The sequence below is a fragment of the Notolabrus celidotus genome, chromosome 9 (genome assembly GCF_009762535.1).
Source record: "Notolabrus celidotus isolate fNotCel1 chromosome 9, fNotCel1.pri, whole genome shotgun sequence".
NCBI classification, from domain to species: Eukaryota; Metazoa; Chordata; class Actinopteri; order Labriformes; family Labridae; genus Notolabrus; species Notolabrus celidotus.
In genome coordinates, this window is record NC_048280.1 from 6,352,323 (window position 1) to 6,364,822 (window position 12,500).

The 12,500-nt window shown below is 37.0% G+C and overlaps 1 protein-coding gene across 1 annotated transcript in view; it reads right to left on the minus strand.

The window, feature by feature from the left end:
* Positions 1 to 12,500, minus strand: part of srrm4 (serine/arginine repetitive matrix 4) — a 112,417-nt gene that overhangs the window by 4,506 nt on the left and 95,411 nt on the right. The window contains exons 7-12 of the mRNA XM_034692402.1: positions 12,492 to 12,500; positions 7,709 to 7,874; positions 2,469 to 2,791; positions 2,052 to 2,252; positions 438 to 539; positions 169 to 324 (exon numbers count right to left, since the gene is read on the minus strand). The exon at positions 12,492 to 12,500 is cut by the window's right edge and continues 75 nt beyond it. Coding sequence (XP_034548293.1) covers positions 169 to 324; positions 438 to 539; positions 2,052 to 2,252; positions 2,469 to 2,791; positions 7,709 to 7,874; positions 12,492 to 12,500 — 957 coding nt within the window. The remainder of the gene's footprint in view (positions 1 to 168; positions 325 to 437; positions 540 to 2,051; positions 2,253 to 2,468; positions 2,792 to 7,708; positions 7,875 to 12,491) is intronic.

Genomic DNA, 12,500 nt, shown 5'->3' on the forward strand with positions numbered 1-12,500 from the left:
TCGGGCTAAATGCCATTTCAAGGTGCATGGCACATCAACACGATGTGACTCCAGGTCTGGGATTTGTCCAACTGAGGGGGCGGAGGGAGGAACCAGCAGAGCGTTTTTTGCCGCTTTTAGGGATATAAGACGGGATATTCTAGCTATAAATTACCAGCTGTAGGCTACCTTGTGATTCGGCGGGCTTCCAGATGGCTCGGTGAGTCTCTCCTCCTCTTCTTCATGGGGGAGTAGGATTTGCGTCTCCGTCTCTTCCCACCATGCTTGTGTGCATGCTTCACATCTGTCTCTCTGGAGCTCGGAGTTCTCTTTCTGTCTCGTAGTCTGGGAAGCAGACACAACAAAGTGATATTTTTAATCACCACGACCACAATGTAAAGATATAAATGTATCTATGTGAAGCACTGATGAGAAGTTATCAGCTGGTGAACGAGCACCTGTCAGGAGTGTATCTGGAGTAGCTTCCTCTGGAGCTCAGGCTGGCCACGCTGCCTCGTCGCCTCGGATCAGACGAGTAACTCGGTGAGCGTGAGTACGAACTGGTAACAGGAAAAAACACTATTAGGAAGAAGAAACTTTTCCAACCTTCACATCAGAAATACAAGCTGGAGGTTTCACCATGTCAGTGTGTTTTTAAACTACAGCCATGCTAGTAGCTCTGTCATTTTGAGCTGTATGTCAACATGCTCAAAGTGGCAGCACTACAAATGATTACTTTAACAAGTGTAGGGTTAACCATGTCTGTGTTTACAGGTTAGCATGCTAATTGTGGCTGATAAGTGAACTATTTTGTGCATTCATTCATATTTTTCCAAGCTAAAAAAACGGTGAACATTAACTATTTCCACGTTTTCTTTGTTGAGGATTTTTGGTTTTCTTTGTCATTGTCAAGGAGTGAAGAGTCTTTGGGTTGTAGACTGTTAGGGAATGAAAGATGAAGATGTGAGATGTGATTTTGGACCCTGGAAGCTCACAGATTAATTCATGACATTGATAAATTAAGAAAATGAAGCAATACAACATGATACTGATTCAAATCCTGAGTCTAAGCCATATTTACATACAAATACTCTTCCTACTTTCCTAACACACATATTCATACTTTGATTATTTATTTATTTATTTATTTGGGTCATTTTCACCTTTATTGGACAGGACAGCCGAAGATAGACAGTATATGTGGGGAGTAGAGAGTGGGGGAGGACATGCAGTAAATAGTCGCGGCTGGAATCGAGCCAACGACCTCTGCAACAAGGGTTATAGCCTCTGTATATGGGGTGCACGCTTAGACCGCTAGGCCAACGGCGCACTCCTGCTCACTCTTTAGCACAGAACTTTCTCCCCACTTTTCTTCAGTACGTTGGGTCTGCATCTGGAGTTCTTCCTCTGTAAACTCTGGTTCATAGAGAGATCCTCTTGTGTCCACAGTAAACGGCATGTCATCGTCGCTGTCAGAATCACTAATTTCTGCAGTTTGTAGTTTTTGTTCCTAAAAGTGTCTGATAAAAATGCAAAGTGCTTGTTGATCCAAACAGCTTATCGGCGTGTATCCGTGCTCATGCAGCTGAAGAACACCGGTCTGCTAGGTGCGTCCGAAAATAGTGCCAAAACAAAGGGGGGTTTCTGACAGCAAACTGATTAGCTCCGTGATGCACTGTGATGTGGACCGAATTTTCTCAACTTTAGCGAAATTATGAGAAATAGGAGGCCCTGTCTGCAGAGAATTGTAGCCTAGCTTGCCTTCCGGTCCTCTGGGAATTTTCTCATTAAAGGGGAAGAGCTCACTGGCACTCATTGTGGCTAGCAGGAGCACTAGTGTAATGTAACTCATACGACCCCACTTAAAAAAAAACCGAAATACCCCTTTAACATGTCCACTAGTGGATAGAGCAACACCATATATGGAATGACACACTCAAAGTGGATACTTCACAAAGCCACAGTCCACTTTTAAAGTCTGAATCCAAATACACATGATAGCAAACGTCCTGAGTGACATTTGGACACTGGTTTCTGTGAGTGATGTTGAAACAGCTCAGTTGTTCACAGACCTGCAGGATGACAGCGACAGGCTTCGAGAGTAGCGTCCGGGGTATCTGGAACTCCCCGAGGACCTGCTCCTGCTCCTGCTCCTGCTGCTGGACTGCCGAGTTTTCAGACGCCTTCCGGATGATTTGTTCATCCTCTGAGAACAGCCAGAGGTCTTTGGAGATCTCACCACTTCCACCCGACACCCCAAGGTGATCTGCTCCCTGCTGAGAAAACACATTAAGACGTTTCACTGCTTTGAGTGATAACACTAACACTGTACGCCGCTGTCTTTTTTTCTAAGAACTGCTCTCTGTTGTTCTCGTATAAATGAATATTTCAAAAGAGGAAACAGAGCGTGGAAACTGGAGATAAACAGCTTGCTATTTTCCTGGTAAGAACTCATTCGGATGGATTATTTATTGTGGAAACAACATTACCTCTTGCCGTTTGCACTGAAGAGAGCTGCAGACAAGCCGTCCTCGCCGTAAGGTCTGCACAGGGAGGCGTAGCTGGTCACAGAGTTTCCTGAATCAGACACGTTGTCTCTGTCGTTAAACTTCAGCTTCTCCGGGGAGGCCAGACGCTGACAGTGACTCCTCTTGATGTCAGCGACGCTCACTCGAGAAACGCCAGTTTTGCTGGATGGCGGAGAAGACGTGTCATTCCCAGAATCGTAATCGTGCGGACCTTCGATCTGGCTGGATAAATCCTGAGACCCGTTTCTGTGTAAGAGCTCGTCTACAGGTTTTGATGACACAATCTGCAAACAGACAAATAAGCTGCAGCTTAAAACCAAACATATAAAAACAGCTGGATCCTGCTATCTTGCTTTGATGAACTGTGAATACACTAGATAAGAAGCAACATAGTCCCTTCCAAAACACAGAGAAGAGGTCTCTTTTCCTTGGACATAAACTTTGAAAGATAAAGAAGACATCATGCAAATCTGAAGCATGCGATTAACCTCAAAACGGGTCTGAACTCAACTAAAGTCAAAGAAATCAACAGGGAACAAATTGATATAAAAGTAGGTCTAAACTAAAACAATTATATGAAAGGAAGAAACAGAACAGCAGAGAAGAAAGAAAAACTATGCGTGGAAAGATCTACCGCCTCTAACTGCAGTGAAGAGAAGAAGAGTAAAGAATAGCCCGGTTGAAAAGCCTCATTTAAAGAACATCGAACAAACATCACAAAATGGGTATTATGTAGAAATGAAAAGGATTGCAGACAAAGAGAGATCCCATCAGTCTAACTAAGAAAGCCCTCAGAAAAGGACAGATGACTGTGACTCTTTCTCCTGTAAGAAGTAAATAATCAGCCTGCACCGACCTACAAGTAAATCCCTGAATCTGCGGATAGCATCGACTTACCAATCAAGATTTCCTCCTTAAGTAGGTAAGGTGTAAGAAAAAGGGAAGAGCGGGCAACATAAGTGCATCATTAGAGTCGTGAATTGCAAGAAAAAGACAATAACCCTCTCTTCAAACCCAGAGCCAGTTAGACTTTGACTGGAACTGGACTCTTATTTCTGGAGGTTTTTTTTTTTATTTTGGAAGCCCCGAATCCTTTACAGGTGTGTTTTCATTTTGGATACCGAAATAATAATAATTCCCACTGCAGACATCCACAGATGGAAAAAAAAGAAAGTAAATCTCCACGGATCATGGTGGAGTAATCTCACAAAATTATGATCTCTCTTTACTTATTAAAACACTGAGAGGTTTATCAGTCTGTCTCTCCTCTTAAAGGTTTTCCCATTTATATTTCTCAAGTTTGAAGTCAACACAACGGAGCGACTCCTGAGGGAAATTAAAACAAATCTCTGTGCCTTTACTATCCTTGTTTACCACTTGAATCTATGTGCATCTGTGCGCACTCAGGAGTACAGATTTGACTTAAAGAAGGACAATTTTAAAAACAGAGACATTCTTCAGATATCTTGACAAGACTGCCTCCAATAATCCATTCATCCCTGCAAACCTGTGCTTCCTTTCCTGTGTGTTGGTTTAACTTAGTAATGCTCCCACCACAAAAGAAAATTCAATATTTATCCAAACATATTTACAGTGAAGGGTTGTGTGTTTTTAAAAGTGTTTAAATCATTCCCCATTTTTTTTTTTGTTTGTCAACGCATACCTACCGTTCCCCTTCAGAATAAAACTCAGGATGCTTTCTTCTCCATTAAATTAACATAAAATGGAAATCAGTACACACACACACACATTAAACAAAACACAAGTGACAAAAACAATCTTTCTCTTTTAAGGTGGAATTTTTGTGGTGAAAATATTAAAGCAGAGATCCATTTCTTAAAAGGATGTGCTTTCGTTCCCTGAGTACCCATAAATAAGTGCAAACACCACAGAGAAGCCTTCAGGATCCCTCTGTGAAGTCCTCCTGAAACACTCTGTGATATTGAACGCCAGGCGTGATTCAATATATGGATTAATTTATTGAATTTCAATTAAAACCCTGTGGTGTGTAATTAAAAACATTTGTCTGTGCAATTAGCATAATTTAATGATTGCTGGAGAGAAATTAAATATATTTCATGCTCCAATAAGCATGAGACAATGAGTTTAAAGGACAGAGCTGTTTTCACAAGACTCTTTGGGAGAATCAACCTGCCATAATTATTACCATGTTGAACGTCTGGCACGTGGAAATTGTAAATAACAGTTTAAAGATGCTTGTTTTCTCTTTATTACACTTCTGAAGAACTGGAACTACGTATATATGTATAACCACACATGGCTCCTGAGAGAAGGCAGCAAGTATTAAGAGGTTAAATACGATTAGCAATGTCAGATAAAGAATATTCAAGACGAGGCGATTAATGATTCTAAAATCCATATTAAATCTTATTGATCATTCTTTATCTTAAGTCTTTTGCTTCAGCCCTGTCTCCATATCGACTGTGTTACATTACATTAAAGCTCCTGTGAGGAATTCTCAGTAAACATCATCTTTGATGGGGCGACTTTTGTAAAGTTGTGCACACTGGGAAAAAAAGCAATACATTTTCACATTAAGCTACAAAATGTCATAAAAACTTATTTTTAAAAGTCACTTTTTTTTATCACATTTGGGGCAATATTTGTGATCTCCACATTTCATTTTGTTGTAAAAATATTTTTAAGTTACAATCACTGTTATATTCAAATGCTAAATATAAGTGTTAAATGTTAAATTTAAATTCAAATGTTAAATATAAATGTTAAATGTCTGAAACATTAAATCTAAATGGTAAAATGTTAAATCTAAATGTTAATTATAAATCTAAATGAAGAATGTTAAATCTAAATGTTATATATAAATCTAAATGAAGAATGTTAAATCTAAATGTTATATATAAATCTAAATGTTAAATATAAATGTTAAATCTAAATGGTAAATATAAATGTTAAATATAAATGTTAAATATAAATGGTAAATATAAATGGTAAATATAAATGGTAAATATAAATGTTAAATGTTAAATATAAGTCTAAATGTTAAATATAAATGTTAATAGTTAAGTCTAAATGTTAAATGTTAAATCTAAATGCCCCATAAATCTTGTCTGCTCATATAGCTGATGTTTTCTGATGAAAAATATGTTATGTTAAATGTAAAATCCAAATGCTGAATATAATGGTAAATGTTCAATTTAAATCTAAATGTTAAATCTAAATGTTAAATCCAAATGCTAATTATAAATCTAAATGTTAAATGTTAAATCTAAATGTTAAATATAAATATAAATGTTGATTGTTAACTCTAAATGTTAAATCTAAATGTTAAATGTTAAATCCAAATGCTGAATATAAATGTTAAATGTTAAATATAAATGTTAAATATAAATGTTAAAATGTTAAATCCAAATGCTAATTATAAATCGAAATGTTAAATATAAATATAAATGTTGATTATTAACTCGAAATGTTAAATATAAACGTTAAATGTTAAATCTAAATGTTGATAGTTAAGTCTAAATGTTAAATGTTAAATCTAAATGTTTGATCTTAAATCTAAATGCCCCATAGATCTTGTCTGCTCATATAGGTGATGTTTTCTGATGAAAAATATGTTATGTTAAATGTTAAATCCAAATGCTGAATATAAATGGTAAATGTTGAATTTAAATCTAAATGTTAAATATAGGTGATGTTTTCTGATGAAAAATATCTCTCTATTTTTTTACAGTCAAATACATCAGACAAAGAGAATTCATGCCTGTTACATGTCATATGTAAACAAAGGCTGTTGTTAATTCCTAATCCACGGCAGCAGTTTTGGCGTTATAATGAATCATAAAGAAAGAGTCAAAATTGTAACTTGTGGACTTCTTTGATTTTGTAGCTCATAAAAAATGTAGATTTCAGTCTGTTCTATAATCAACATAAACTCCTCTTGTGACGACCTTTCTGTTTGAGTCAATTTTGGCACCCCCTGTGGACAAAAGTGGTACAACTCTTCCCTTTGCTGAGCAAAGTCCCTGAGCAAACATCAGTGTCATGCTTTGTATTGTAACTATGTGAAACTGCATCTTCTCTAACTTAAATAAGATTAATTCAATTCATTAATAATGTTTCATGCACAGCTAAAAGTGCTCACGGGAGCTTTAAATCAGCACAATGCAAGCAGAGTTGGACGCCACAACAAGAAGCTATGTGAATTCATGTTGCATGCCTGTCCTTTATTTGACCATCCCTATTTCTGAGTCCTGTTCTTACAAGCGTTCAGAGTCTATGACTAACAGGCATAGAAATTTTTTGGTAGATTGCTGCAATATGTTCTAAAACGTCTCAGGAGTATCTCTTGGGTTGAAATGAGCCTTATCAAAGTAAGTCTTTCAAATTGCTGGCAACTGAGAGGCTCAGATTGACTCCGACTTGAAATATCTGCCAACATTTAAGACTTGCAAGAAGACCACTCAACGAGACGTCTTCCTCTGGAGAAGTCAGAGTTGGAGAGATAAGAGAAGAGGTAACAGAAAAAGGAACTTCTAGTTAGGTTTGTTTTTGTTTTTGGATTAATTTTTGTAGTTATTAGTAATGTAACAGTAATAGTGATGTAAAAGGCCATACTCAAAAATCTCCTGACATTGTTACATCCTGTAGGACTCAACTAAACCTGGAAAACATGAATTTATTTTCAGGCTGTTTATTTGAGAAAAGGAATACAGATATTTTTTGTTTTGAGTGAATAAAAACATTTCTTATTTTGTTAACTTCCGTCTGAATTTGACTCATTATTTTTTAACAGGAGGGGAAATGAGCTTTTAGAAACACCCGTCTTTGTTATTATTATCGCGGGGAGTTATTTGAGCAAGTACTCCATGATATTAGCATCAAAAACTACTGACAAAAACAAAGAATCCATAAAAGAGCTCAGGGTAGAGCCATGATTAGATTTTGTGATTATTACTTTGAGGATTGGTAAACAGGATTAGACGCATCATTTTTTATAAACACGGCATTTTGGTTTAACATTTACGGCGAGAGCTCTTATTAAAAAACACCAGCTTGTGTAGGCCAGATCTCAAAAGGAGAACAATGTTTTTCCCTCCATTGAGAATCATTTCCAATCCCCTCTGCCTTGCTGACTGACAATTATCAGTTTCCCATGGCCATAACTGAGGAATCAAACTGAACCAGTGGTGGCACTGTGAAGAGTCCTGAAGTGTACTTACGGTGGCCGTTGAGAGGATGGAGCGATATTTTGGAGCCGTTTTACACACTGATTTGGTTGCAGGTCTCCACTTCATGTCCGTGTGATCGAGCACGCCGTTAGTTTCCTCAACTACAGCTGCCAGGGCTCCTAATGTCTGATGCACCACAGATTTCTGCAGATGGTGTCTGTGGGAAAACCCAGGAGTTAGTGTTCACGACACAGTAACAGAACACAAATGCTGCCTTTCAGTTACGGCCAAATCTGAACTTCAGACGCTAACACACATCTGATACCATCCAGATCCCTGAGTTTACTGACATTATTTTCTGTGGTTTTTCTTTCTTATCGTTGAAAACTTTGTAGAAACAGTTTCTTGTACATCATTCTACCTGCTGAGTTTAAATGATAAAAGACTGAGCTTCAACTGTGAAACAAGCGATACAAAGACATACCAAATGCTCAACTTGATGTGAAATATAATGTCCCCTGTGTCATGCCCCCCACAAACTCCTGCTCAGTAGTAGCTATGTAATTCTCATTCATACACAGTAATAACTCAGAGCTCAGAGTGATCATTCTGCAGTGAGCCTGTTGAATAATTAAAGTGAATTGGTATGACGGAAACAAGAAAAGCAAGGGAACTACTTCTTTGTATTGATGATGAAGCATTTTGCATTGTTTTAACACTGATTTAAATTATAAACTGTAATACCATTGCATTACCTCAAGGTTATTTGGATTATAGGTATATCTGACTTCATTTTTATTCTATTTAACCTTTATTATACCAGGAATAGTCCTATTGAAATACAAAGTCTCTTTTACAAGGGAGTCCTGGCCAAGACAGCAGCATAACAAGTTTCACAAAATAGAACAGGACAAAACATAAAGTGACTATTACATTGATTAATAAATTAGCAGTGTTAAGCACTAAAACATGTACACAAACTGATCAGATCATCCTTTATCCTAGTTTTAAAATCCTCCAATCAAATTAAACAATCTAGTTTCAGGTGACCCTGAAGCTCGAACCAAGAAGAGGGAGCAAAGACATTAAAAGCACTTTTACCAAAGACAGAGCGAGTCAGAGGAATGATAAAAAGAAATTGTCCATGGGACCAAAGATTACAGCCACTGACAACTTTAGGAGTCAATAAAGAGCATAAATAAGACGGCAGCTCCTGTCGTATGGCATTATAAAGAAAGATATACCAATGCTCCATTCTTCTTCTGTAAGGAGGACAAGCCTATCTTTTCATACAAGATAAAGTGATGTGTGCGGAAACCTAAACCAGAAACCACCCCAATGCAGCATGGTACACCGAGTCCAACCTTTTCAGAGAGGCTGAGGAAGCATGCATATAAAGAACATCACCATAGTCAGTTACAGATTCAAAGGTTGCTAGAATGAGCTTTTTACGCGCAGCAAGGAAAAAAAGCGTCTGTTTCTATAAAAGAAACCCAAATTCACCCTCATTTTTTTAGTTAGACTCTCAATATGACGATTAAAAGAACGATTTTCATCTAAGAGACAACACAAATATTTAAATGTTGGGACACATTCAATTTCCTTATTTGTGGAGGTGAAAATCTTAGAGTTATTTTTCACGGTCCCCTTGGACTTAAAGAAATACATCACCTTATTCTTGTCGGTATTTAAAACCAGCCTTAGTTTACAAAGATTCATTTGTACTGTGTTGAATGCAGCTTGCAGTTTGCTAATTGCACTTGATAGGGACAACGCTTAAAGTTCTAAACGGTGTCATCCGCATAAAAATGAAACTTTGCATCCATTAAATTTTACATAAATTATTGATATAGATGACAAATAAGATAGGACCCAATATGGACCCTTGCGGGACACCATTTGTTATATTCATAAAGTCAGAAGCTAAGCCTTCAACCCTGACACATTGCTTCCTACTGCTCAGGTAGCTTTCAAACCACTGAACAGTTTTAGAACTGTGGAGTGTTGAATACCTCCAACAAACTCACAAAACAAAGAGCACTGACACCAACCAGAGGTCTTCACGTTTACTCAACCAAACAATCAAACGTCATTTCAGCTAGATGACACCAGAATTGCCCATCAGTGCAAGTAGATATCAATATTTGAATTACTACAGGCTGGAAATGTCATATCATATGTTGTGTCTAAGCTGCCGCAACTGGCCGAGGCTATTCCAGGCTCCATCTAAAGGTTTCTGCCATGATGCTCTACGACCTGGAGGTAAACGAGCACAGATGACAGGTGGCATCTTGGTATTTTCATCGAGAAAAACTGATATAAAGTAGGATGTCTAACATGAGTCTGGTCCTGCTGGAGGTTTCTGCCTGTTAAAGGAAGTTTGTCCTTGCCGCTGTAAGTTGCTAAATGCTGCAAAGTGCTCTGCTCATGGTGGATTAAGATGAGATCAGACTGAGTCCTGTCTGTAAGATGGGACTGGATCTTATCCTGTCTTGATGTTGGGTCTTTGTTAATAATATAACATAGAGTACGGTCTAGACCTGCTCTGTTTGTAAAAGCGTCTTGAGATAACATTTGTTGTGGTTTGGCGCAATATAAATAAAGATTAATGCACTTTGCAGCATTTAGCAAGTTACAGTGGCAAGGACAAACTTCCTTTAACAGGCAGAAACCTCCAGCAGGACCAGACTCATGTTACACAGCCACCTGCCTCGACTGTGTCGGGGTTGGAAAGAGGGATAGAGGAGATGAAAAGAGAGAGAGAGAGAACCAGTGCTACCATGACTGTAAATGGGGTACCTGCTCTGTGTGTACCTGTGATCCCGTGTTTTACCCAGTTAAATATATAGTGCTCGATGTCGACTGTTATCTGAGTGTTTCCTTACCTTTACACTGCTCGTCACTCAGAATTTAACTTTCCGTTTAAATGATTAGGGAATAAGTTGCTTTAGAAGATCCAAAACACAAACACATGCACTGTATTTTTAATGCACATGAAACCCTCCAAATGCTCGTTGAGTTGTTTAAAATACAGCACAATTCTGATACTTAATATCCCAAAATGTAAGCGTATCTACAGTATTTCAGTGACCTATAATGAGCATTAACATCTAATTTAACCCTCCTGTTATGCTTGTTTCTATGGGACAGCAATAAAGTTCGTGGTTCAACTTGATCCGGGGCGTATTTAATGATTCAAAAGTGTCAGAACTAAAAACAATCCCAATAAACTTATTTTAAAATCTCATTGTTAACTCAATTACTAACCATTTAAATCAATATTTAGTGCAATGGTGTTCTTTAACTCTCACAGATCATAGTTCAATAAGGATAACTCACTCTTTTTTTATGAAAATTCATGTTAAAACTTTTTTTAATTTACATTGAAAAGACCTAAATATAAATACAATTGTTTTACATGACTTACATTTTTGTTTATTGTATTTTAAATTTAGATTTTTTTTTTTTTTTTGTGACGTAATGTTGATAAATGAACATGAGACCCTTCTTCTGTCACATGCTGGCCAGATTTTGATGCTGTATTTAGCTGGCTCGGAAGGCATATGTTTCCTAAAACGGAAGGAACCTCTGAATGCCTCTAGCCTTTCATCCACTGTGACATTAAGGCCTGGGTTATAGAGTAGTGGAAGTTGCTCTACCCACTTGTCCCTCACTGTTCTAAGGGCTGCCAGCTTGTCATACATCTGTAATAGTTGCCATATTTTATTTTATTTAATTTTATTGTATTTTATTTTATTTTATTTTATTTTATTTTATTTCATTTCATTTTATTTTATTTTATTTTATTTCATTTTATTGTATTTCATTTTATTTCATTTCATTTCATTTTATTTTATTTTATTTTATTTCATTTCATTTTATTGTATTTCATTTTATTTCATTTTATTGTATTTAATTTTATTTAATTTTATTTAATTTTATTTAATTTTATTTTATCATTGCTATTATTATTGTTATTATATTTTTTTAACTATGTTAGTACATTGTTGTATTCCCCTGTCCTGTGTTTTAAGCTGCTGTAGCAAAAGAATTTCCCCTATTGGGGAACCAATAAAGTATAAAGTACAGCTTGTATCTCTTTGATCCCAGCTCCTGCAGTCAAATGGCAAAGTGTCCTTGGGCAAGGAGTTTTCATATTACATGTTATTTACACTAATTAAGCCAAGCAGAAGAAGTTTCATAGTGAAAAAACACTTTTAACATTTTTATTTTTTTATTTTTGAGCTTTAAAATGGGTCAATTTGACCCTCAACATAACAGGAGGGTTAAGTAACAGCATCAACATATAAACACAAACACATGTATCTGTAGATCCTTTCTACAGAGCTTTAAAGGTTAAAGAAAATCCTCTCTGATTTCAAACTATTTTCATTTTTACTAATTTGCATGTCAAAGTTCTTGATCTATCATTCTGACTCTACAAATATTCTGAGATCAATAGTGATCAATGATTAATAAAGGTTCATTTACATCATTTATTTCACTATTCACCAAAGACTGTGGTGCTCCCAGCAGCTCTGTCCACCATAACCCATAAAAGCTATGTGAGAAACCATCTTTCATACGATCAGACGTCTGAGATTTGTCATTATAATTGAGTCCATCGATCTGTGCAGTGAATTTGGGGCCATTTCCTGTGAAGCTGTGATAAGAGCCGGTCGTGCCTGAGATCAGGAAGTCACCTCCGCCTTATCAGTCATCTCTGCCGTGTGACCGGGAACTCAGCAGACACCTCGAGCTGATAAGATAAAGTGAGGGAGGAGTGGGGGTGAGGAAGGGGGGTGAGGAAAGGGGGAGAGTGATGGGATCCTACCTGTCCTCT